Raw genomic sequence first — 25782 nt, forward strand, 5'->3', positions numbered from 1 at the left:
GTGGATAGTGGGGGGAGGGGGTGCGTAAAGCCCTTATTTTATGACATACAATCATATTATTGTATACCTAATATTACATGCAAAAATCGCATCGCACGGCACTAAAATGGCCCATGCAATGTGATGCGATTTCCCTAATAGCTTAGTGGGCACCGTTCTAGGAAACAAGTACCTTTTTCTTTTTCTTTTTTTTAGCTCAAGGTTTTGTGCATGGGACTAGGATAGTACTGCAGCTTCACATATCTGCCAATGTGACAATGATTAATGGTGCTAAGCATCAAGAGCCAAGGCACACTGACTGCACAAGTGTGCAGTGCATTACAGGGAGTTGACTAAGTCCCATGAGACTTTGCACAAGAGGTCAGGGGCAGAGAGGCTTGTGCTGAGCTCTGTTTGGTGGAGCTCCTCATATGCTTCTCAGGCCCATGGAGGACAGCAGCAGCGGCGGCCTTGTCATGGGAGGGTTTTTAATTAGAGGCAGCGCTGAGCCTGTCAGGGCTCCTACAGAGTAAGGTACAGAGGGACAAACACAGGCTTTTCATGTGGTATTTTATGTATATATTTATGTTTATATTAATCCTGCCTCCTGCAGTTACCCATTGACCAAGTTTATACTGCCTTTACTCTGTGTTTTAACAGTGTAATATTCTCCCATGCAGTTTGCGTGCAGTAATGACAAGTGGGAGGGGGCCCACCTGTCTAAAGTGACCCCGGGCCCCCAGAAGGCTTAATCCGGCCCTGTACCCATGGGAATGCCCAGTGTTTTCATGGGGATGTCCCCTGCTTCGCTAGCGATGACTCAGATGTTTAACATGCAGTCAAGAACAGATTGATCTCCTGCATGTGCATAAAGAATTAGTATAGATCGCCCATACACACATTGCTACGTATGTATGGGCGACCTAGCCACTGGAAAAATCAAGGGGAATCACTCTAGCCTACCTCGCTCAGCATGGCTAAGCAATATCGCCCCGTGCTTTCTTGTATGTTTCTCAGTATATTTACTCAGTACCTCTGCACTCCTTCTTCCAGGCTCTGCGCGGCTCCCAGAAGCTGGTTCTTTCTGTGCTGTCATCAGGCCGGATCCCTGGCGGACATGTCTCCAGTCATATCTACACATGGATAGATCCGCACGGACGTAGTGTCTCCCCTCCTGGAGGACCGCCATACCAACACAGCCCATCTATGGGGGACCCAGAGAAGGAGAAGAGGAGCCACTTCCAGCTACTTCAGGAGGGGGACGAGAAGAAGGTGTGGGGGTAACACTGTATTCTCTGCACTCACTGGGGGAGATGTAGCAAGGCTTGGTGAAAGATGATGTGAAGAAGTTATCTGAAGCAGCCAATCGGCTTCTGTCATTTATCTAGTACAGTCTTTGAAATTACATTTTTAGAAGCTGATTGGCTGATTTGGGCGACTCATACTTGCCAACTTTGGTTCCCTCTTCAGGGAGAAGCCCGGATGGAGTCGTGGGGGCATGGCCAGTGGGCAGATGGGCAGATTGGGGGCATTTCCATAGGATCATGTCATCATTGTTCCGCCCTCCACCCTACAGAGCTGTAAAAACATGTTCTGTATAGTGGGGCTATGGTGATGCAATTCAATGCAAATCACATCATTGGCTCCCCCTCGTCCTGCCCAGCTTAGGGGGTGCAGATGAGGGTGAAGGGTGGGGGGCAGGTCAGGGGGGATAGCAGGGACTTGCCCACCTTTCTGGAAGGGTAAGTAAATATGGAGCTCCACTTCATCGCTCTCAAAGGCTTAATACATCTCCTCTGGGGCTTATTTATGAATGATTGCACTTATCTCGCTGCTTACTGAGCCATCAAGAATAAGGCCCAATGTGCCTGCCTTGAAACTCCCATTAACTGGTTGAATATAATATTACTAAAGTTTGATTTATAGCCCTGTCCACATTCAAAATGGACATTACCGATATGGCACAGAGATCCTCTGGTGGATTTTACATAACTATATAGAAAATTAGTTTTTCTTCTAAATATATAACACGTTGCATTCCAAATATTAAACTGGAAATATGGTGACCCAATACATGCATATCATGTTTCCTTTCATGTTGGATCTCATCTGTCGCTCTCCCCCCTAGGTGAATCTTGTGCTGGGAGAGGGGAGCTCCCTCGGGTTGCTTATCCGTGGAGGTGCTGAGTATTCCCTGGGGATTTACATCACTGGTCTGGATCAGGGATCAGAGGCTGAGAGTGCTGGACTCAAGGTAACACTACAGCTCTTCTTGTGCTCCTCTCAGGTTCCCCGTCTTCAGGCTTACCCCCAAAATATTCTTTTGCGGTTTTGACATTATTTGTGTTGCTATTTTTGTTACTTGTGTAGTTTCATGGCGCCAGTGTTTGTTTATTAATCCAGAACGCTGTGTTTATAGTTTCTTTGAAAATTCAGTCAGTGTTTACTTTAACTGTGAAACTTGGCAGGTTTCCAGTCTCCTACACTGTACTAGGCTAGTGCGCGCTCACTCTGTGCTTAATCTGTGTAACTGTACTAAGCTACGTTATCAGTGAAATAGTGTGGGTTTTTTTGCACTGCAGTAGCGTCACAGTCACAAACAGCGGCTGTAGTCACAAACTGCGTCTAGTTGGCCGCAGTCAGAATTTAAGTCACAGTTGCATTCCATGCACAAACACACTTTCCATGCCACCCTGAAGCGTGGCGAGCGCAGCGAGCCCCACGAGGGGATGAGGTACGCATTCGACCAACCTTTTCATACCCCCACTATCCACGTCAGCGTGGAGTTGATCTTATATAGTGTGGAGAGCGCAGCGAGCCACCGAGCCCGAAGCGTGGCAAGTGCAGTGAGCCTCGCGAGGGGACGCGGATTACTTCACAAGGGGGTCTCATGCTCATTGCCAAAGGGAATTTCATGCTCTTTGCCAAGGGGGGTTTCATGCTCCATGCCACAGGGGATTACATGCTCCTTGCCATGGGGGGGATTGAAATGCTCATTACCAAGGGGAGCTCAATTCCTGTGAGCAGAGACATCCGAGCAAAAGTGATGGTTAGCTAGGCTGTATTCAGAGCAGGTCCATGGATATTTGAAATCTCTCACTGGCCAATCGGAGTTTGTGGTCTGGCAGCCAATCAGGAGCCACCACTACCACTCCTGATTGGCTGCCGGACTGCAAGCTCTAATTGGCTGGCGAGCCAGTGCGAGATTTGAAATAGCCGCAGACCTGCTCTGAATACAGCCGGGCTGCCCATCGCTCCCAGTTAGCTGTCACCACTTTCTCCCTGCTGGCAGTTGTCCCTGTTTAACACCAGCGCACAGTAATTCGCCATAGTAATCAGGGCGCTGACAGCAATGAAGAAGACACTGTCAAAGGAGAATTTAATTCACCATAGAGTTCTGTAATTTTAATTAAACACTGCTGCTCTATAATATGGTTCTGATATATATTTGTACATTGATTGTCCCTCTCTTGACCCTCTCCCTGCAGGTGGGAGATCAGATCCTGGATGTAAATGGCCTCAGCTTCCTCTCTATCCCACACGATGAGGCTGTCAGAGTTCTCCGTTCTTCGCGGCATCTCATGATGACTGTGAGGGATGTAGGTCGTATCCCTCATGCTCGCACCATAGTGGATGAGACTCAGTGGCTCAGTAGTACCTACACAGGAACAGGAGACCCCCACATATCTACAGTGTGAGTACTTTATATTGTAACTAATGTTGATCACACAATACAAAGCCCTCCTGGGTGGAAATATGATGGGTGAAATGTAGTTGAGTGAGAGAATCAGAAATTTGGGAATAAATCTCCAAGTTTTATAAAGCGGCAATCATTTACACTACAAAATCACGTCAGTCGCAGTTATTCGTATACCTAGTTCCTCTTATACTACTGTATGTTCACACTGCCAGTCTGAACGGGTCTAAGTATATCATTACTCAGACGTCGGAATCCTGACTGCACAGCCTGGGGAGTGCAATGAAGCCCCTTGCGGGCTTGCTGCGCTCGCCACGCTGCGGCCACCTATTTTATTCTCCCTCTATGGGGGTCGTGGACCCCCACGAGGGAGCAGTCGGGATTCCGATGTCGGAGGAATGACTGTCGGAATCCCGACTGTCGGGGAGCCGTCCGGCACCCGTCTGAATTACCCTACTGTTACCCGGCATTTAAATGCTGGGGACTGCAGCGCCGGACTACAATTCTCACAGGATATGGTCACTAGGTCAACAAGCATTAGGACAAGATGGCTGAAGGTCGACATGGGATTAGGTTGACATGGTCATTAGGTCGACATAAGCATTAGGTCGACATAAGGAAGGTCACACAAAAGGTCGACATGGGGTTTTTCACTTTGACATGTGCCGACAAACGGTATTTCATGCCCTACCATCCATTAGGGCATGGTGGGAGAATACGTGTGCCGAGCTAGGGGCCTAACGAGGGGAGGAGACAGAGGAGAAAGAGAGATATAAAGAGAGGGGGAGAGGGAGTAAGAGAGAGTGGAGAGAAAAAAGGCGAGAGAAAAGGGGATGGGGAGAGAGCAAAAAAGAGGAAAGAGAGAGGGTGGGGAAGAAAAGGACAGAGATTGGGGGAGAGTTAGAGGGAGTGAGGGGTGAAGTGTACCATGTCTCCTGTGTACAGTGTGCAGGGGCTCCTGCAAGCAGCTCCTGAAGTGTGCTCCGGGTGTTCTGGGGGGGTCTCACCGTTCAGTGGCTCCAGCAGTGGCTGTATCCATAGTCCGGGCCAGCCCCTGCTCTCCCCAGGCAAGAGAAATCTCGGGGCCCCGTACAGTGATATCTCCGGGGGCCCCCAAACTAGTCAATTTCCACGCACTCTCATGGTGTGTACACAGCACAATCCCCACAGTATTACCCCACTTGTGCACAATGCCCACAGTATTGCCCCTTACCCATAATGAGCATAAATACAGTTAACTACCTCCAACGGGAACACACTTACCCCTCTTCCCCGGGTCACAGTTACCGTCCCCATTGTACACAGTTAATCTCCCCCATTGAACACAGTTAATCCCCCTATCACATAATTTCTCCCCCCCCCCCCCCCCCCCCCCATAGCGCAGTTATGTTACACCGAGACTCACACTTTTGGCGTAACTTCTCATCCTTGAGCTCCTGCTGTCCATGCCATGGACTGCTTAGGGACGACGGGAGCTCTGGGTGTCAGTGTCCCTGTCACCTGCTTCACGGCCAATGAGCAGAAGTAGAAAAGAAGGTGCACCTGCAGCTCCTCCAAGCCTGGGACTGAGGGGCGTAACTAGAATGTTGTGGGCCCCATAGCAAAATCTTAAAAGGGCCCCCCCTCCCCAGCCTTTGTCACTGGGGAAGGGGGCATAGAGTGAGGTGTGTGAGACATATAGCTGGGGGGAGGGGCATTAAAAATACAATATATATATATATATATATATATAGTTCGAGGGAAGACCGCACTCTCACTCAACTCGGTGCAACTTGGAGTGCCTTTACAAGAGGTGCACGTACACATGCACCCAAATACAGTCCCAGGGCTCCTCCACTTGTTTGTGCAGAATGTGAGGCACTCGCCGGAATAACAAGTATCTAAACTTTGTTATAAATCCATAAAAGATATAAGTTTTATTCCAATAATGGGATTGTGCTGAAATAATATCCTTCAATATGCCCCAATGTTTCGGTCCTTGCCATGGACCTTTGTCAAGGAGCTTGGTATAGAAGAGATAATGGCAATCAGCGTAGTATAGTGGAAAAAGCCTCTAGAGAGGGATCAGCACGTGCTGATCCCTCTCTCTAGAGGCTTTTTCCACTATACTACGCTGATTTCCATTATCTCTTCTGCACCCCCTGCACCTATGGTAGTTACGCCCTTGTTTATGGGGCCGCACTTCGGATCGGAATAGTAGGTAAATGACATATGACACATTTCACATGATTTATCTCCCTGATTCATTGAAATCGTGTAGAAAAGGGCTAAATAGTACTAGTGCATGGGCACCTTAAGTCCATCACTAAATCACCTTGTGGGGAATACTGGCTAACTAGCAGAGGACGTCCATGACTAGATCACGTAACCAGGGCCGCTTTAAGAGGAGGCCTGTGTGCACCCTCATCCGACCAGGCCCATGATATCTGTCGGGAGCAGCATCAAGAGCGCAGGGAGTAGTAGGGTCTAATCACTAGAGCACTCAGACCCTACTGCACATGCACGAATCTCCAGAAAAATGGCGCGGCATCCATGTTTCCGCTGATTTTTGTAGCGTTGCTGGCAGCAGCACATCATAGTGGAGTCTGAGCACTAGAGAGCTCAGACTCCACCGTGCATTTTTTTTTGGCGATTTCAGCAGCGGTTCTACCGCCACCGTACGAAGAGTACGTATTTGAAAAAATGGGTGCAGTGTGTGCGATGTGGGCCCCCCCTGGGACTCAGGGGCCCGTTTACACCGCTGTATCCGAATCAACGATGTCTAGATCCACCTTGTTATGGTCGACCATGCTTAGTCAAACTTGCCTAAGTAGACGTCTAAAGATAGTTGACAGCGTCTAGTTCGACAGTAACAAAAGTTCACCACAAGCATTTTAGGTGTATCACTAGATGGGTTCGACTAAGCATGGTTGACCATAACATGGTCGATCTAGACACCGTCGATCCGCTATACCGTAACCGTGCACCGCTCACACCGCACCTGTTATAGATATGCCCCTGCACTTTCCATGTGCTTTTTACCACCAAAGTTACAATCGTATTTTATTGTTCCTGTTGCTTCAAGATCTAATTATATTGGCTGCGGTACATCCATGTACGATTGCCCTGAGATACAATGAGAACGCCTAATAGAGGGAATGTTCTTTTCCATTTGGAATAACAAGTAATATGTAACGTCACACAGAGACCTATTAGAAATGAATTGCAGACATTGTTAGCCTTCCACCCAGGGGAAGGGAGGTAACTGCCAGCACTCGCACTGATATCAGCCATAATCCGCTTTAATTGCCTTTGTTTTATGATTATTTTTCAAATGATATCATTAAAATGATTGTGCTGGTGGAACGCATTCAAAACATTCTGCACTTTAATGTAGTGGAGGGTTATTAAATAGACTTATATTTATATTTGTACATACAGTAAATAGCTTCAAAGTCAGGTGCACCTATTACGAATACTTAGTAGAGACAGCAATTTGGGTTTATCCCCAGAAATGTCTCAGGCTGAGCTGCACTGCAGGAGTGGGCGCTCCTGAGAAATTTCCAGGCAAGCCACTGTAAGAAAAGGGTGCACTAGTGGTGCCTCCAGCGATGAACCTCCCTGTCACTGATCATCCCACCATTGCTTATCCTCCCTGTCACCGCCCCCATCAACGATCCTCCCTGTCACCGCTCGTGGAGGATTGGGGCAGCTCGGGAAGATCAATCAGGGCCACTCGGGGAGGTTCGGCCGCGCTCAGCCTTTCGTGTGTTCAGGCGCCCAAACGACTCCTTGAATCACTGACTGAGATTAGAAAAGTCATCAGCCTGATGGTCAGCAACATGGAGTCGCGACCCCATGCTGAGAAGGTCGGACCACTTTGGGGTCAGGACCCACAGTTTGAGAACCGCTGTCTTATGGCTACCAGCAGTGCAATGTGGGAGACAAATACGGTACTTGTTTCCTAGCACGGCCACACCGATTTACATCGGGGTGGTCGTGTCGGAAAAATCGTGTCAATCGCATCGCATGCGATTTGGTCGCATGCGATGCGATCGACGCGACCGACCCTATTTTTTGATTGAATGAAATGTAAATTGGGTCCCTGGGACCCGATTTTACATTGGATTCAATGTGAAATATTCCCTAGACCCCCAAATTTTACGACGTAAACTCCACCCCACGATAGACGTCAACCCGAATCGTGGCGAGCGCAGCGAGCCCGCGAGGGGTGGCGGTGCGCGTCCTCCGACCTTTTTATTCCCTTACTATCCACGTCGGCGTGGAGTTGAGAATAGAATAATGTGGCGAGCGCAGCGAGCCACCGAGCCCGAAGCGTGGGGACGCGTATACCTTTGAAGTTATACGCGTCCCCTCGCGGGGCTCGCTGCGCTCGCCACGCTCCGGGCTCGGTGGCTCGCTGCGCTCGCCACACTATTCTATTCTCAACTCCACGCCGACGTGGATAGTAGGGGAATGAAAAGGTCGGAGGACGCGCACCGCCGCCCCTCGCGGGCTCGCTGCGCTCGCCACGCTTCGGGTTGGCGTCTATCGTGGGGTGACGACGGGGACATCTATAATGTGAAATGGGTCATATTGGCCCATTTCACATTTTTCACATTTTTTTAAAGGTGAGATGGACTTAATCAAGTCCATCTCATCTTGTGCCATTATAATGGCACAAGACCGACGCGATCCTCACGATTTCAATGTTAAAAAATATTTTAACATTGAAGCCTATGGCAAAATCGGGGGCATCGCGTCGGTCGCGTCGGGACCAATGTTAATGGTCCCGACCGACGCGATGCCCCCGATTTTGTACCTTTGCCGGCAAAATGGACCTGATTTCAAAGGAAATCGGGTCCATCGTGTGGATCGTGTACCTTAACTTAAAGGTACACGATCCACACGATTGTGGCCGTGCTAGGAAACAAGTACCACAAATACTTATGCAGCTGTGATGCGGATACAAAACACAAGGACATATAGCTACCACAGGGGTGCCCATAGATGCACACAGACTAACCTGTGTGCATCTACGGTATAATGGTTAGCATTGTTAGCATTACTGCCTCACAGCACTTAGGTCATGGGTTCAATTACCATCATTGCCCTAACTGTGCGGAGTCTGTATATTCTCCCTATACTTGCGTGGGTTTCCTCCGGGTACTCCGGTTTCCTCCCACAATCCAAAAATATACTGGTAGGCTAATTGGCTCCCAAAAACTTAACCCTAGAATGTCTGTGTGTGCGTGCGTGTACATGTGGTAGGGAATGTAGATTGTAAGCTCCACTGGGGCAGGGACTGATGTGAGTGTTCAAATATTCTCTCTGTAAAGCGCTGCGGAATATGTATGTGCTATATAAGAAACTGTTAATAAATACATTACTCACTGAGCCAGCACTTTATAATCAAAAATATAATATATTTTTTAATAAATAGATACTGATGAAGAGTGTTCTGTTTTTTCCCATAGGATCCCGGGGAACTCCTCACCAGAACCCACCATCAAGGTGATCCTGACTGGTTGATGTTATAACGCTTTATTTTTCCACTAATGACTCTGCATAATAGACAGGGTAGATGCTAAATTGTAGTGGGCTAAAGGACCTTCCACGCCCAGGGGGAGGAGCAAGGCCAGGGGGCTTGCTCGTTCACTATCCACGCCACCACTGGTTGCCTTTAGTAACCAGCTGGTGAGCGGAGTGGAGCGAGCCACCGTGCCCGAAGCGTGGCGAACGAAGCGAGCCCGCGAGGGTTTGTTTGGGACCCTTCTTCCAACCTTGCTCCTCCTCTCTCCACCCCCTCTCCTCCCCTGTGACGTCAGGAGTTCCTTTAGTCCCCTACAATTTAGACCTAACCTAATAGACAGGAGGTGAATAAGTATTAGTCAGGGTTGCCTACCATCCAGCTCCCGAGTGCCCCCCCCCCCCCCACACACACACACAATTCTGTCACTTTAGCCACACCCACTGCAGTGCAATGCCTGAAATACAGGCATTGTATGGTGGGGGTGTGGCTAAAACGTCACGATTGCTCTGGTCACACCCCCAACCAGCCCTTTTCGTTCACTCGGTGGCTTGGAATAAGTAGAAGACAGAAGCCTGTTTAGTTAATCAATGTTTCAAGATGAGGAGAATGAACACTTACAGTATTCTGTGCTCAAGTGAAGTCCGTAGTGGTTTCTTTGTGAATGATGGAAGAAACAGCTGGATCTTTTCTCTTCACTTCAATGTCCTCAGATTCGTGGTGTAAAAATAAAAATGAGTGAGGGTTCGCCTAACTACAGCACAACCCCCATCTTTGCACACCCGCATAAGTAACAATTAGCATATTGAGCATGTAACTGCTGCAGGGCTGCCAACAGAAATCTCAGGGCCCAGTACATATTTCTGCCTGGGGGCCCCCCTTCCTTTACATGACATGTAATGTGTCTTTCATGATTTAGAGCCATTTAGCAGAGTCTGATTCATGCAATGAGATGGAGTGTACAAACCAGGGGCGCAACAATGCCCCGGACTTTAAGGCACGTCCTACCCTGCACACAGCTTCAAGTGAAGCTTTTATATATTCATATTGGTAGATAGAGGGAGGAAGGGAGGGCCAGCTCCGAAGGCTGAAGGTTCAACCCACAAGCCAACTGCCTGCTCTGGTACCTGGGCTCTCAGATGAGGAGACGGCTCTAGGAATGGGTGGAGGTGGTTATAGGAATGGGAGGAAGCGGTGTCTCTAAGAACAGAAGTAGGCACATGGCAGAGTCCCACGTAGCTCCACCCCCATTGAGTTCTGCGTAGCTCTGCCCCAGCAAGTCCCTTGAAGCAGTAGCAGGATGCAGAGCGGGGAGAATGCCTCTCCTGCCTGGCGCTTCCCCACTCTGCAGGCTAGGTGTGTGCCAGTGGTTTAATTGCTCTGTGGGCAAGGCACTGCTGGCACACACCTATTTACGGTCCTGGAGTTAGGTAACGCAAGGCAGCTTCCATGACATTCTCCTCTGCTTCCTTCAGTGGCTGAAGTTTATCATCGGTATCAGTGGTACTATTATAAGTTACAGAAATGATAATGGGATCTTGCTAATTACCATGCATTTAATTAAAGACAAGAGTACATAATTACATATTACCCAGTAGATTGCACAGTGAGGTAGATAATATACTGCCTGCTCATAACACTGTCTATTGTGCCTGTGTCTCCTACAGCCCGTCTTCTACAGAGGACCAGCAGGATCACAAGTCACACTGAGTATCCTGGGAAACCAGACCCTGGCCCTCCTAGAGGAGAGGGCACGCCTGCTGCTGACGGAGCACGAGCGGAGCACAATGTCTTACTATCTTCAGCAGTACAAGGAGAGCCACATCCCAGTACATGCCTTCATATTGGCTATGTTTGAGCTTCTCAATACGCAAGCTAAGGTACAGTACCTGGGAACTGGCGGGTACAGAGTGCTAGCTTCGGGGATTAGAGCAATACGGGCCTGATTTGGCCTTGCTAACAAGGCGAAAGGTACGCAACTGGCAAAAACCATGCTACACTGCAGGTGGGGCAGATGTAACATGTGTATAGAGATTTAGATTTGGGTGAGTTGTGCTCAATATGACATCTATATTGTGTAGAAGTGTAAAAATCAATATAAATATTGTGCTGTAAACATAAAGCAGCAAGTATTTACCCTGCACAGAAAAATATAACCCATACACATATAAAGGTGGCCCTACACTACTGTGATTTGGGTTATTTTCATCTGATTCCGAAGCATCGTGCTGATAATTCGGATAAAAAATGTAAAATCACTTGTGTTTTACCTCAGATTCCGATGCGATGTGCAGTCCCATGCGCGTGGATTGGAGCCTGAGGGGCAGATTTATTAAGCTTGGAGAAGAGATAAACTGGAGATAAAGCAGAGAAAAGGTAAAAGGAGATAAAGCACCAGCCAATCAGCTGTGTTTGAAAAAGACAGTTGGGGGTTGATTGGCTGGTGCTTTATCTCCTTTTACCTTTTCTCCGCTTTATCTCCAGTTTATCTCTTCTCCAAGCTTAATAAATCTACCCCTGAGATTGCAAGGTCTGCATTATACATAAATCGGATCCGGCAGCACTGGCTGGGATAACATATGATACATTGGGGCAGATGTATTAAGCCTGGTGAAGAGATAAACTGGAGATAAATTGGAAGGAGATAACGCACCAGCCAATCAGATCCCAACTGTCATATTTCAAACACAGCTGATTGGCTGGTGCGTTAACTCTTCCAAGTTATCTCCACTTTATCTCCAGTTTATCTCTTCTCCAGGCTTAATACATCTGCCCCATAGTATGCAAAAGTACTGCATTTGGTGTATGGTATGTGATCCTTGAAGTAGTCGCCTAAGTGTCTAGGGGCCTTAGCTCTCTCTGCATATCAGTCCACCGCCAGTGATTTTTGCCAGTTTTGTGATTTTTTGTGTTGCTTTAGGACATTTCTATTGTGGGGCACTGCTGCCCATGGGTGGGACATGGGACAGTCCCAAAAAAAGGACTGTTTTGTGAAAATTGGGGCAGTTGGGAGGTATTGCTAAGGTGTGTTGGATCATGAACGGTCGGTTAGGAAATGTTTTCCTGGATGCAGGAAATGTGCACGTTCTAGGCCCTGAGCAGTAAGTTATTACCAACACTTTTCTAGTTCATGGCTCCAGGCGTTTAACAGTGAAGGGTGTATCACAAGCTCCTGGCTCTGGGCACTTGGTAATTAATGCACTATACAAATGCATCACTACATGCAATGAATAGCAACTAATACAGTACTAGTTCCTGCTACTAGACCACTGATAATTACCGGTACAGTACTAGTTCCTGCTGCTAGACTACTGATAATTACTGGTACAGCACTAGTTCCTGCTGCTAAACTACTGATAATTACTGGTACAGTACTAGTTCCTGCTGCTAGACTACTAATAATTACTGGTACAGTACTAGTTCCTGCTGCTAGACTACTGATAATTACTGGTACAGTACTAGTTCCTGCTGCTAGACTACTAATAATTACTGGTACAGTACTAGTTCCTGCTGCTAGACTACTGATAATTACTGGTACAGTACTAGTTCCTGCTGCTAGACTACTGATAATTACTGGTACAGCACTAGTTCCTGCTGCTAAACTACTGATTATTACTGGTACAGTACTAGTTCCTGCTGCTAGACTACTGATAATAAATTACCGTTATAGTACTAGTTCCTGCTGCTAGACTACTGATAATTACTGGTACAGTACTAGCTCTTGCTGCTAGACCACGGATATTTACCGGTACAGTACTAGTTCCTGCTGCTAGACTACTGATAATTACTTGTACAGTACTAGCTCTTGCTGCTAGACCACGGATATTTACCGGTACAGTACTAGTTCCTGCTGCTAGACTACGGATAATTACCGGTACAGTACTAGTTCCTGCTGCTAGACTACGGATAATTACCGGTACAGTACTAGTTCCTGCTGCTAGACTATGGATAATTACCGGTACAGTACTAGTTCCTGCTGCTAGACTACGGATAATTACTGGTACAGTACTAGTTCCTGCTGCTAGACTACGGATAATTACCGGTACAGTACTAGTTCCTGCTGCTAGACTACGGATAATTACCGGTACAGTACTAGTTCCTGCTGCTAGACTACGGATAATTACTGGTACAGTACTAGTTCCAGGTGCCAGAAAGTATATATTTACAGGTACAGCACTAGTTACAAATGTAACCATCTGAGATGGTGGTAGCCCATTGTAGCCTGTGGGCTACAGACCACATGGCTGTCAGTGCTGTCAGCAGAGGTCGTAGGGGGAACCTGCGAAGCAGAGAGCATATTGCCATGTGATCCCGGGCGGTACATGCCATCCAGATCAGATTGCATATGTGATCCAATAATAAATGTGCCCCATAGACAGATCTGCTGAATTACTTTTCAAATGTCTGTCTTATTTCCTTTAACGAATTGTGGTTGTGTTGTTGGTCTCCGATATAGGGGCTCTTGCTTACTTTGACAAATGTGCAGAAAAAACAACACGTAAAATAACATATTTGTAATCCTGCTGTCAGTCCTGTTATTTCTAGCGCCTTCAGTAGCATGTGACCGCCTGTGATAGAATGGCATGCCTCCACTGTACTCATTACTGAAACTTTCATCCATTGCAGTTTGCTATCTTGTCCGAGTTGCGGCCCCAGATTTATCCTCATGATTTGGCTGTGTTTGATAACATGGTGCTGAAAAGAGAGATTGAGTCAATGAAATCCCGTCATCGTTCCGGAGACACCATCTCTGTCCTCTCCCAGAGTCCAAGCGCCTCATCCACAGACAGCCACCAGACTGCCAGCACTTCCAGCGCTGCCCGGGTAAGAGCACTGCAGACGACATAGGCCATTATTCTGGTTCACTCGCAAAGACAAATTCCTTCTCAAATGGATAAAACCATGTGCACTGCAGAAGAGGAGATGTAACTTGTGCAGAGCGAATAATATTTGGATGGGGTTTTACTTCAAAGTGAGATCTATATTGCAGTGTAAAACTAAAGCAGTCAGTATTCTTCCTGCACAGAAACAAAAATAACTCACCCAAATCTATCACTCTGCACATGTTACATCTGCCCCCCTGCAGTGCACATGGTTTTGTCCATTTGAGAAGGAATTTGCCTTTGCGAGTGAACCAGAATAAGGGCCATACTACAGTAGTTCATTCTCAGTCCCCAGGCCACTGCACTTTTTGCACATTCTGCACATTTTTCCATTCTGAGTGATAACACATAAGGGCCAATTCAGGCCCGCTCGAAGTGGGCCAAATTTGTCCTCTTCTCCAATGGTGGGGGTTTGCGTCTGTGAATGCGTGAATATGCACATGTGCAAATACCCGGGAGTGAATGACATTGGCGAGTTACACATTAACCAACCCGTTTGCTCCAGGATGGGAGGGGGGCGGGCGGGCAGGGAAACACCCCGCGTTTTATGGACGTCTCCAAGAAAATGCTGGGCATTCCCCTGGGAAGCAGACGGGTCGATGCCTGGTCAGGGCAGGGGCTGTTGATGTCACATGATGTCTGCGCTCACTCCCTTTTCGGCGAACAGTGGTGGTCAGTTTAGACTGACTTTTATTTCCGAAGGGTATAAAAATCGTTTGATCGTCTGCGACCACCGACTGATTTTTCTGCCCCTCGGCCACATGTGAGGGGAGGTGTTCTCATATGCATCGCTTCGCGAGGGAATGCAGGGGGGGGGGGGGGTGTTAGGCTGCGAGTATACGAAGGTCAGTCAGGCATGTGGGGGTTATTCTGGTTCACTCCTTCTGGCAAATTCCTTAATGGACAAACCCATGGGCACTGCAGGTGGGGTAGATGTTACTTGTGCAGAGTTAGATTTGGGTGGGGTTTTACTTCAAAGTGAGATCTATATTGCAGTGTAAATATAAAGCAGTCAGTATTTTCCCTGCACAGAAACAAAATATCTCACCCACATCTAATTCTCTCTGCACATTTTACATCTGCCCCACCTGCAGTGCACATGGTTTTGTCCATTTAAGACGGAATTTGCCAGAAGCAGTGAACCAGAATAACCCCCATAGTTTCCCAAAAGCTGTAGCAATCTCCTGGTCCTGCAACTGCAGCCCCATTTCTAAGCAATCTGACTAGAACACGCAAAAATGGAGCACGGATCGCTCCGTGTGTATGGCCCCAGCGATGGCGATGCGCTGTCCCGCACTTCGCCATCGCCAGCAGGGAAAGACAGTGCTTGCAAAACCATGCTGAGCAGGGATCGCTCAGCACTCATCGCGGGTGCTGAGCGGGTGTGCAGCTATGTGTGCTGAGCGATCTTGTGTAAGCAAAGCTCTCAGCACTGCCGTCACCACGAATATTCGGGGCTTTAGCTGTCATAGGTGAATTGCATTTCAGGTATTAACATCAAAGGTAGGTGAATCAAAGCTTTCAATAAAGATAATGGGAGCTTCTTCAGTAGCTATCATGTATCCAGAACAGTCTATAGCATAACAGTTAGAAGCTGATTGGTTGTAACTGATTGCTAAATGCAGCCTGTGAACATTGCATTTCAGTGGTTGTGCATTGTAGCCCTAGCTGGGTGATTGCATTGTATAAGCAGGCATTCTACAGTTATTGGTCCTTATTCTGGTCCATTCGCAGCCAGCGTTCGTTCGCACGCGGAAAGATGTTTCTTGTATGCACACGCGCAACCGCATTTCTGTGCATGTGCATACGCCGGGTATGTGCGGCCATGGCGAACAGATTGTTCATCGGTTGTGCGCACCGGGGGGTAGCAGCAGACAGTCGCGCCCATGGGAACGCCCACCGTTTTATGGGAATTCAGATGTAAACACTGGGCGTTCCCATGGTAATCAGGCTGTGACGTGGGTGCCGGATGTCAGCTGCCCGCCCACTTCCTCCCGAGGGGGCACACAAATGTCCCTTAGATATGCGTGCACGTTCCACATCATTCGATGGTTGGCGACCATCGAATTATGAAGAAAAAAGTTATAAACCCTACCACCTGGATGGCAGAGCTTATATAGGGCGCTTAGGGAGATGAGTGGAGATTGCCGAGCTGCTCAAACCTGGGGGTGGTAAGGCCCCTATATGGCTATAGCTGGAAGAAAGAAATGTAGGTGGTGGAGCGCTAACTACTAAAATTATAGATGGTTGACCAATTGGGTATTACATTATTATTTTAATATACCATATCATGAAAAATACACATAAAACACAAATAAAACACAATTTTTAGGATAAAATTCAATAAGACAATAATCACCCCTACATAGGACCTGAATGTGGAATTGAAGTGTGGATAAGTCTCACTTGTTCCTGGTGATGCTCTCCTGTTTATTGATTGGATATGCTGGATGGGTGGGTGTCCATAAACCTGACTTGGAGCCGAATGTAGTGTTCTCCCCTCGTAAGGAAAGATGGCACACGTCTCACGGAATGGAGGGCCTCGCAAAATTATCAGGTGGTGGTGTCCCTTGTCAGGAAAGTCCAGTGTCTTACTTACAAGGTAGTCACTCACTCACATGTGGATTACAAATTACTTTTTCTCACTTTGGACCAGCTCTCCCTTATTCAAGTAAGGCACTGGACTTTCCTGACAAGGGACAGCACCACATGATAATTTTGCAAGGCCCTCCATTCCGTGAGACGTAGCCATCTTTCCTTACGAGGCAGGGCCGGACTGGGACCAAAAATCGGCCCTGGCATTTTTACCACACAGGCCTATCTGCTGTGGCCACACAGGCCCACCTGCTTGTGACCACCATTCATAGGTGCAATGGGTGCAGCTGCTATGGGCCCACAGCTGAAGGGGCCCATAGCAGCTGCACCCCTTGCAGCTGCACCCCTTGTCTAAGTAATATGTTTTACATACAATTATCACCATCAGTTGGGGGCCTTTTCAGACTTTTGCTATGGGGCCTATGAATAACTAGTTATGCCCCTGATACCAGCCTCTGCTTTACTCTAGTGGCTGCTCTGGGTAACCCTGTTGCTTTTAAGTAGTGCATAGAGGATGAGAGAGCTGGCACAAAAGGAAGAGAAAAACAGTGTGTAAGCATAAGACCTTAGTATAAGACCTTAGCACATCTTAGTATATTCAATTAAGAAACATAAATATTGTATAATAATTTCTTTCATAAGACCATACTTACTAATATATACAGTAACTGCATATTTTTCATATTAAAAAAAATCAGCAATAAATAGGCTACATAACTAAGTGACCAATATTACCCTCCTGTCCTATGTAATGCAAGTAGAGACCAAATAAATGTTTTTGTCTGGCTAATTGACAGAGGCAGAAATGCCTGTGGAACTAATGGGTCCCTGATTGCTATTGGGATAGGCAGCAGGGGAATATTGGAAAATCAGCCACCTGAGTCAGGTCCAAGTGCGGCAGACGGTATCGCGGCTACCGCATGATGTGAGCGGGGAAGGCAGGCGGATTGCCACCGTCAGACTTGCTACTCACAGTTCCTATATGACAGACAGCAGAAGGAAGCAGGGTGGGAGCCGCCGGAGTCTGAAACTAGACCACCGGGTACAAGGCTCCGGACTAATGCTGCTGCTGGGCTGTTCTCTAGCAACCCGCGAGGTGAGGGGAATGACTTTACGCCCCAGCTGCAGCCCATATGCACGTTCCCCTGGATGTGGGCTCGTCATGACGCTGTAGCATCATGACGTCAATATGTAAATTACATGGTCACCCGCCGCACAGCAGCACAGTGAAGCCCATTTGTCAGTGCTGAAAGCGCTGAGAAATGGATGCGCAAAATCGGCCCACAAGGCCATCGGCCCTTCTGGCATTTGCCAGAAGAGCCAGATGGCCAGTCCGGCCCTGTTACGAGGGGAGAACACTACATTCGGCTCCAAGTCAGGTTTATGGACACCCACCAATCCAGCATATCCAAACAATAAACAGGAGAGCATCACCAGGAACAAGTGAGACTTATCCACACTTCAATTCCACATTCAGGTCCTATGTAGGGGTGATTATTGTCTTATTGAATTTTATCCTAAAAATTGTGTTTTATTTGTGTTTTATGTGTATTTTTCATTATATGGTATATTAAAATAATAATGTAATACCCAATTGGTCAACCATCTATAATTTTAGTAGTTAGCGCTCCACGACCATCGAATTATGTGGGTGTTTACCGACAGGCTGAAAATGGATGTTTATGTTAAACAGGCCCGGTTCTGGTTGCATCGCAGGGGTGCGAATTCGCATCTGAGCAAATCACCCAGAATAACCTCCACTGTTTGGTCGTCATTGGTTATTGTATACCTAACAACCAATGGCTAATTCGAGCTCACAAAAAGGGGTGGGTGTGGCATGAAGCAGAGGGGTGTGGCCTCACATCAGGTCACCCATTTTTGCTACTCTAGGGACATGCCCAGCACTCCTCAAGCACCTTCCTGTGCTGCTTGGATGCCATGTACAGGCATAGGGCCTTTGTTTAGGAATTACCTGCTGCTCTATGGCGAGGTCGGCAACTTTGGGACAGCAAGACAGGGTCTGAAATCGGATTGTCCTGCGAAATCGGGATGGTTTAAAAGTATGTCATTGGATGGGGAGGTTTGAGGGTCATTCACTTGTTAACACTACAGAATGAGAGGCTCCCAAGTGTTTAGGTATTTCTATCAGTTATTTTTTTTTTCTTATAGGAACGTCTCCTCTGGCTTCTGGATGTCATGGAGGTCAGTATAGTTGGAGTTTGCACCATCTTTTCTCAGTGTATACAGTATAATTCCAGTGCAATTTTCTCATTTCCATTGATCCTGCCCCCACATCCTGTGTTACAGCCATCTTCCCCCTTTCTTCTATACCCCCCTACTACTAATAATCTAACGCCACGTTGACCTTTTGCCTGCATCAACCTTTTTCCCATATCGACGTTGTGCATGTCCATTTGGGGTTGACCTAAACACTAATGACCTTATTACTATCGGTCTAGTTTACCACACACGTTCCCTACTGCATTACACCTCTCACTGCTAAGCTAACTTCCACGTCCTCAGATTTTCTTTCCATTATGTTTTTTTGCAATCATTTTCTTCAGAGTCTCTGAGTCGTGCCATTCACCCTCCTCTGCGCCTCCTCTCAGCGAAAAGCCAGCACTTTCCGATTGCCCTTACACTGCTGCTAACAGCACAGACCAATATTCCGAAGCAATCAAGCGTTCAAAAGAAATATTAGCAAAACAAAATGGGTTCCTGGCTGGTATACTAAAATGGAAATAGCCTTCATCAGTCACTGCGACAACAATAAGTCACTTTAATGCCCCAAAAACTCAGTATATAAAACGCTTGTCATAGTATTATTTATTTTATTTTATTTACCAGTTTCTTATGTAGCGTGGCATAATCCATTGCACTTTACAATAGGAGACAGTGATACAACAAACTACGTATTTACAGACAGTCAAAAGTATGGGGCCCTGCTCGCAAGCTTACAATTTATAGGAAAATAGGCATTGTTACACAAATATAGGTGCTCTTTATTGCATAAAGTCCACCAGAATGCAAAGTATTAGACATAATCTAAGCCATAGCATACAGCAGGCATGCCTACCCTCCCGGAATTGCTGGGAAGCTCCCCCCCCCCCCCCCCCCCCGCACACCCCTTCTGTACTGTACTAAATACCCGGTTTTCGCAGACTCACAAAATGCTTTCTTTGACTTTGGGCTTGGTGACATCAGCCTCTCCCGCCCCCCTGACATACTACTATCGGGTCTCCTCTATGGGCTTCTCCCGGAGGGGAGAACAGAAAAGTCGGCAAGTATGGCAGTGGTTCCCAAACTGTGTGCCTAGGCACCCTGGGGTGCCTCAGGACACTTACAGGGGTGCCTTGGGTTGGTGGACCAGGATCAATTCATATTATTTATGTGCAATGTAACAGGCAAAAGCAGTGCTAGTGGCTGCCAATCATAATATATGTGGGCAAACCAGAGCAAATCCTGTCCCTCACCACATAACTGTGACATATAAACACAATGCACTTCATTTTATATTTTTTCCTGAATTTCTCAATAAGAAGCATATGGCCTAGGGGCAGGGCCGGCGCCACCACTAGGCAGGTCTAGGCATTTGCCACTGGAGGGCGGTAGTGAGCTGGAAACCTCTACGACCGCTTCACCAGCAGCAGAGGAGCAGGAGAGAGAGCAGGAGGAAGGAGCAGGTGTTCGGTGAGTGAACACTCCCTCCCTCACACCCCCCCCCCCCCCAGCAGCACAGCGGCCACATCACGCACCCCTCCCCCCCCATCGCGGACACCCCCCCCCCTGCCTTCCCCCCCGGGCACCCCCCCTTGCCCCCCCACGGCCGGGCAAACACATCGTGCACACCACCCCCACCCCCCCCGGCTGGGGGGACACGTCGCGCACCCCCCCCAGCAGTTGAGTGCCGGGGCACCCCTCCCGCCTGGGGCACCGGCCCTGCCTAGGGGTGCCTTGAAAACATTTTGATGCTCTAGGGTGCCGTGATTCAAAAAAGTTTGGGAACCTCTGAAGTATGGCATACAGTCATTATGCATGTCACCTTTTTACAGGGTCATACGGTCGACATGCAATATGCAAGGGTACGCATTACACTAATTGGAGGTCCATGACGTCCATGTCGACAATTGTCAATTTCTACTTTTTTCATGTCGACTGTTTACACAGTAAACTAGATTATCCTTTCACCTGTTAAATGTATAGATCATCAGGGTTACAAGAACCATTGCTTTATTATAGTCCTTTGCTGTTATTTATATATATGCTTTCCAACAGTGGCGTAACTAAGTTTTGGGCGCCCCCCGCCGCCCCGCCAAGCACCCCCAATCCCCCGCCGCCCATGCAAACCCCCCCCCAAATCCCCTGCAGCGTTACCTATCGCGCTGGTCCCGGCGGCTCCGTTCTTCTTCTGCTGAGGACCACCACAAAATGGCGGCCCCCATACAGCAGACAGTTTCAGAGAACTGTGTGCTATATGGGGTCGGCCATTTTGTGGTGGTCCTCAGCAGAAGAACGGAGCCGCCGGGACCAGCGAGATAGGTAAGTCTGCGGGGGATTGGGGGGGGGGTGTAACTATAGCACTGCAGCCCCCGGCGCCCCCACATGCACAGCGCCCCCCCCCCCCCCCCGCGGTGCTATAGTTACGCCACTGCTTTCCAATGCTTTTCTTTTTACAATAGATCCTCTTCTGTCTCTAGTGAAGTTTCACCAAGCACACGTATATATCCTCTCTTCTTACCCCTCCTTTCTTGTTTTCTCTGAGCTTCTGACATTACAATGACATTTTCATGTAAGACAAACAGCTGCTTATGTTTATTAGCATACATTTTGCAAAATGCCTTCTTGCATTAATCAATTCGTTTTAAAATGTATATGCAATTTCCAATGCTGTACTCCAAAGGCATCCTTTGAATTTCAAGTGGTAATCTGTTGCTGTTTGTGCCGAGGGATGGTGTTTGTGTAAACTTTGCGCACAAAGCTACAAGGTTAACCATGTGAGGTCCAGATCTTCTCTGCCATTCCACTGTCTTCTCAAATCGGCCCATTTCAGAAATACTTCTCCCTCAATTAATTTAGCCTATTCAGGAATGGAATATATCTTTAATACCTAAGGCAGTGGTTCCCAAACTGTGCGCCTAGGCTTCCTGGGGTGCCTCGGAGCACTTGCAGGGGTGCCTCGGTTTGGTTGGCCAGAACCGATTCAAACTATTTATGGTCAATGTAATAGGCAAAATCAGTGCTGGTGGCTTCCAGTTTTTAAATATGTGGATAAACAGAAGTGAATCCTGTCCCTCACCACATAACTGGACCTAAGGATGACATATACGCACAACTTATTTAATTTAATATTGTTTTCTGAAATTCTCGGTACAAACTTTGCATCTAGGGGTGCCGTGACAAATATTCTGATAATCTAGGGTGCCGTGATGCAAAAAAGTTTGGGAACCACTGACCTAAGGTGTTCCTCCTTTCTTTTAAGCTGTAGATATTCAGTCTTTCCTGATGCAGCCCATGCACCAGTTAGCATTTAGCATTCTTACCATCACTCTTCTACTTCATTTGGGGGAAAAACATAGAAAAGAGACATCCATGTGCAGTTTGTAAGGGGTGCGGGTGGATGCTGACATCATCAATCCCCACCCACTTTCCAGCTGAATGCCGCAATTTGCAGATCTATGGAGAGGACACGCTATTTTCGTCACTTTAGGTCCACCCCCTCACGCAGGGCCGGCGACACCACTAGGCAGCTCTAGGTATCTGCCTATGGCGCCGGCCACTGGAGGGCGGCAGGTTGGAGAAGGTGTCCCCCCCCCCGGATGGAGGTGAGTGGCGCCGGCAGGACCCCCCCCCCCCACCCCACCCCCCGAGCGACTAGGCGGTCGACGCCGCATCTCCCCACCCCTGGTTACTTAGCGGCACTCGCCGCATCACCGGCACCTCCCGCCCCTGGCAACCCCCCCTCCCTGGAACGATGCAACGGCCTGCCGCCATAATATTTCATAATAATGCATACACAGAACAATATTGTTTAAGATATCCTTCTGTGACATCATGGGTCCCCGACTCCCCCCCTGTCCATGCAATTGCTGATGATATAGCCTGAATGAGCAGCATGCTCAGATGTTGAGGGGGGGCGGGGCTATGGGCTACAGGGCTGCAGCACCCCCAAGGTAAAATCCGCCATTGTGTGAAGCCAGATGCAGTCTGTCAGACTGCACTGGCTTCACTGTGACTGGCAGTGACTTCCTATTGGAAGTCCGACCTGCCAGTCACCCAAGCCAGTCCCATTTGGAGGTTTACACTTCCACCGGGATGCCTCTCTATGTGCATGCACAGTACCGCGGACGATGCTTTGCATGCGATGCACCCGGGACGTCAATGCGATTCTACGGGTCTGCTCTTGAAGCAGCCCCATAGAGGCTACTGCACATGCGCAGGTCCCGCAACGGTGATCGTGACAAGCAGGTGGCGGCGGGGACCTGCGACAGCGGCGGCACCAGAGGTGGGGGCAGCATTGCGGCAGCCCCTCTCCTCCACTGAGGTAAGAGCCGCCACTGATTGCATCTGGTCCCGGGGTTGCCGCTATTCTTAGATGGCGGTAGCCCATTGTAGCCTATGAGCTACTAACCGCACTGCTGCCGCGGCAGTGCGGTCAGCTAGGGGTCAGCACTAACTGCCCATGTGCAGAGCACTTTGCACAGTAGATTGCAGGGATGGGCTCCTTTCAGAGCGCCTGTCCCTGCATCTTGCAATGCAATCCTGGGTGGTAGATCCTGCCCAGATCGCATTGCATATGCAATCCTATGGCAATTGGGCCCCCAAGACTTGATACATTTCCCTGAGAGTTCTCATATCCCTTGCTGCATTCGCTTTCTCACAATTCTCCATTCTTTGGCCCTTATCATGTGTGGCCCTACCACCCTCATCTATTTCAGTGTCTTTGGTGGAGAGCACTTATCATCTTTATAGTAGTTCTTCCCTTTAATGCCTGTTACCCATACCTCCCAACTTTTAGGTATGGCGAGGAGGGACAAAGGCCATGCCCCCATTTTGATGCTGTGGGGGAATGACAGAGAGGCTCTGGGAGCCTCAGGCCATGCCCCCAGCCCCTCTGGCTGCGGCAATAGATGCTGTATGTTGCACGCCGTCCGGGTGTCCCTGCACCCGGACGGACGGCGAGCACAGTGTCATCTGACGCTGCAGACGCAGCGTCATCTGACGCGGCGGGGGACGCTGCCGAGCAGCGTCCCAAGCCTCGCTCGGAGGCTAAGCGTCGGGGCGTTGCTAGGCAACGTCCCCGAGCTTCCGCCCGGCAGCCAGCAACGCGCGCGCCTGACGTCAGTCAGGCGGCGCGAGATTTGAATAAATAGCCGGCGTCTGCTGGGCACAGACGCCGGTTATAGCTTTGTGCTATTGTTGCTATCAGCTTCTTCTCTCCGGTCCCCTGGGTCCTTGGTCCCAGTTCTCCTGGCTGCAGATCTCCATTGCAGCCTGTCCTGTCTCCCAGCCTGTCAGCTGTTTGTTCCTGTGGATCCCTTGTTTCCAGCACTTCACCGGACTCCTCTGCTGTATTCCTCCATCAGCCTGTGAGCCTGCAGCGGACCCACTGTCTCCATCTTTCGTGGGTCACGTAAGTGCTCCAGTGGAGCTCTGGTCTTTATCTTCCTTGGTTCTCTGGCCCTCCGTGGCTAGCCCCTCCGTGGGACTGTCCTTTGTTATCTTCTTTGTTTTCTTGTCCCCGTCCTTTTGTATGTGTTCCCTGGCCCCCGTCTGCCATTAGTGTTCTGTTTAGGCAGGAGTGTCACCGTTCTTCCAGATCCCTGCTTTGGGAGTCACGGTCCCTTTGGAGTATTCTTGGGGACTCCCTTCTATCCGCTGGTGTCTGCGACTAGGTCGCACTCCCCGTCTTGGCCTGGTGCCGGCAGTTAGGGGCCAGTTTCCAGTTAGGACCAGTAGTCAGCTTATCCTCTTGAGTGTTCCCCGTGGCGGTCGCTTACCCCTTGTCACCACATAAGACCTGGCTGCATCGGGGTCGGAGCGGGCTTAACTCGCTCCTTCGAACGCGGCGGCCACAGGTGAAGCCTAGCTCCGCAGGGGTTTGCCACCTGCCTCGGGGACTCAACAGAGAGAGTGTAGGACCCGCTGTGGCCGTCCTAACCGGCGGTCCCGGCTGTGGGCTCACGCCTTATCATCTCTCCGTCTGGAACCCGTATTGTCCCTGGTGCCCAAGCCAGGGCAACATAACATTATAACCGGCCAGAATAAAGACAGGTCTCCCCTGTCAAATACTTGGAGGGGTAGTTATTTTGTGTCGTTTGATATTATGAGTACCCCGTCTCAGACTTTTTCTGATCAGCTTCAAGGGCTTACTCAGATGGTCCGGGAATTGTCCTTGAAGGTAGCGTCCCAAGAGCAGAGGTCGCGACCTCCAGACTCAGGGGGTTCAGATCCCAAAATGAACTTGCCTGATCGGTTCTCTGGAGACCGCAAAACCTTTTTTAATTTTCGTGAGAGTTGCAAGTTGTATTTTCGGCTCAAAACACGCTCCTTCTCATACAAGGCCCAGCGTATTGGACTAGTTATCTCGTTGCTCCAGGGTGACCCCCAGACCTGGGCCTTTGGATTGCCTTCGGACAGCCCAGCCCTGGCTTCCGTAGACAGCTTCTTTAGTTCCCTAGGGTTGTTGTATGATGATCCTGACCGCGAAGCCTCAGCAGAGACCCATCTTAGAGCCCTTAGGCAAGGGAAAGACCCAGCCGAGGTTTATTGTACCGAGTTCCGCCGATGGGCGAATGATTGCGGGTGGAACGACCCTGCATTACGCAGTCAGTTTCGTTGTGGTCTTTCCGATGAGATCAAGGATTGCCTCATCCAATATCCGGCACCTAAAACATTGGACAAGTTAATGGAATTAGCCATTAAAATTGACCGCCGCCTCCGTGAGCGGAGGTCGGAGCGGGGCTCGCTCACTCGGGTGGTTCCCTATGTTCCGATGACCCCTGAGGAAAGTGAGGAGCCCATGCAACTTGGGGCAGCTCGCATTTCCCCGGAAGAAAGGGCTCGTCGTTTAAGTTCAGGTCTGTGTTTATACTGTGGCTGTAAAGGTCACATCTTGAGAA

The 25782-nt window shown here is 48.8% G+C and overlaps 1 protein-coding gene across 5 annotated transcripts in view; it reads left to right on the forward strand.

Moving 5' to 3' along the window:
* WHRN (whirlin) overlaps nucleotides 1-25782 on the forward strand; it is a 122518-nt gene that overhangs the window by 48972 nt on the left and 47764 nt on the right. For all 5 annotated transcript variants that reach the window (XM_083158897.1, XM_083158899.1, XM_083158900.1 and 2 more), the window contains 7 exons: nucleotides 1033-1251; nucleotides 2108-2233; nucleotides 3468-3673; nucleotides 9133-9169; nucleotides 10853-11065; nucleotides 13812-14009; nucleotides 18833-18865. In XM_083158897.1, the coding sequence (XP_083015023.1) occupies nucleotides 1033-1251; nucleotides 2108-2233; nucleotides 3468-3673; nucleotides 9133-9169; nucleotides 10853-11065; nucleotides 13812-14009; nucleotides 18833-18865 (1032 nt within the window). The remainder of the gene's footprint in view (nucleotides 1-1032; nucleotides 1252-2107; nucleotides 2234-3467; nucleotides 3674-9132; nucleotides 9170-10852; nucleotides 11066-13811; nucleotides 14010-18832; nucleotides 18866-25782) is intronic.

This window comes from Crinia signifera, chromosome 9 (genome assembly GCF_055691185.1).
Source record: "Crinia signifera chromosome 9, ASM5569118v1, whole genome shotgun sequence".
Lineage (NCBI taxonomy): Eukaryota > Metazoa > Chordata > Amphibia > Anura > Myobatrachidae > Crinia > Crinia signifera.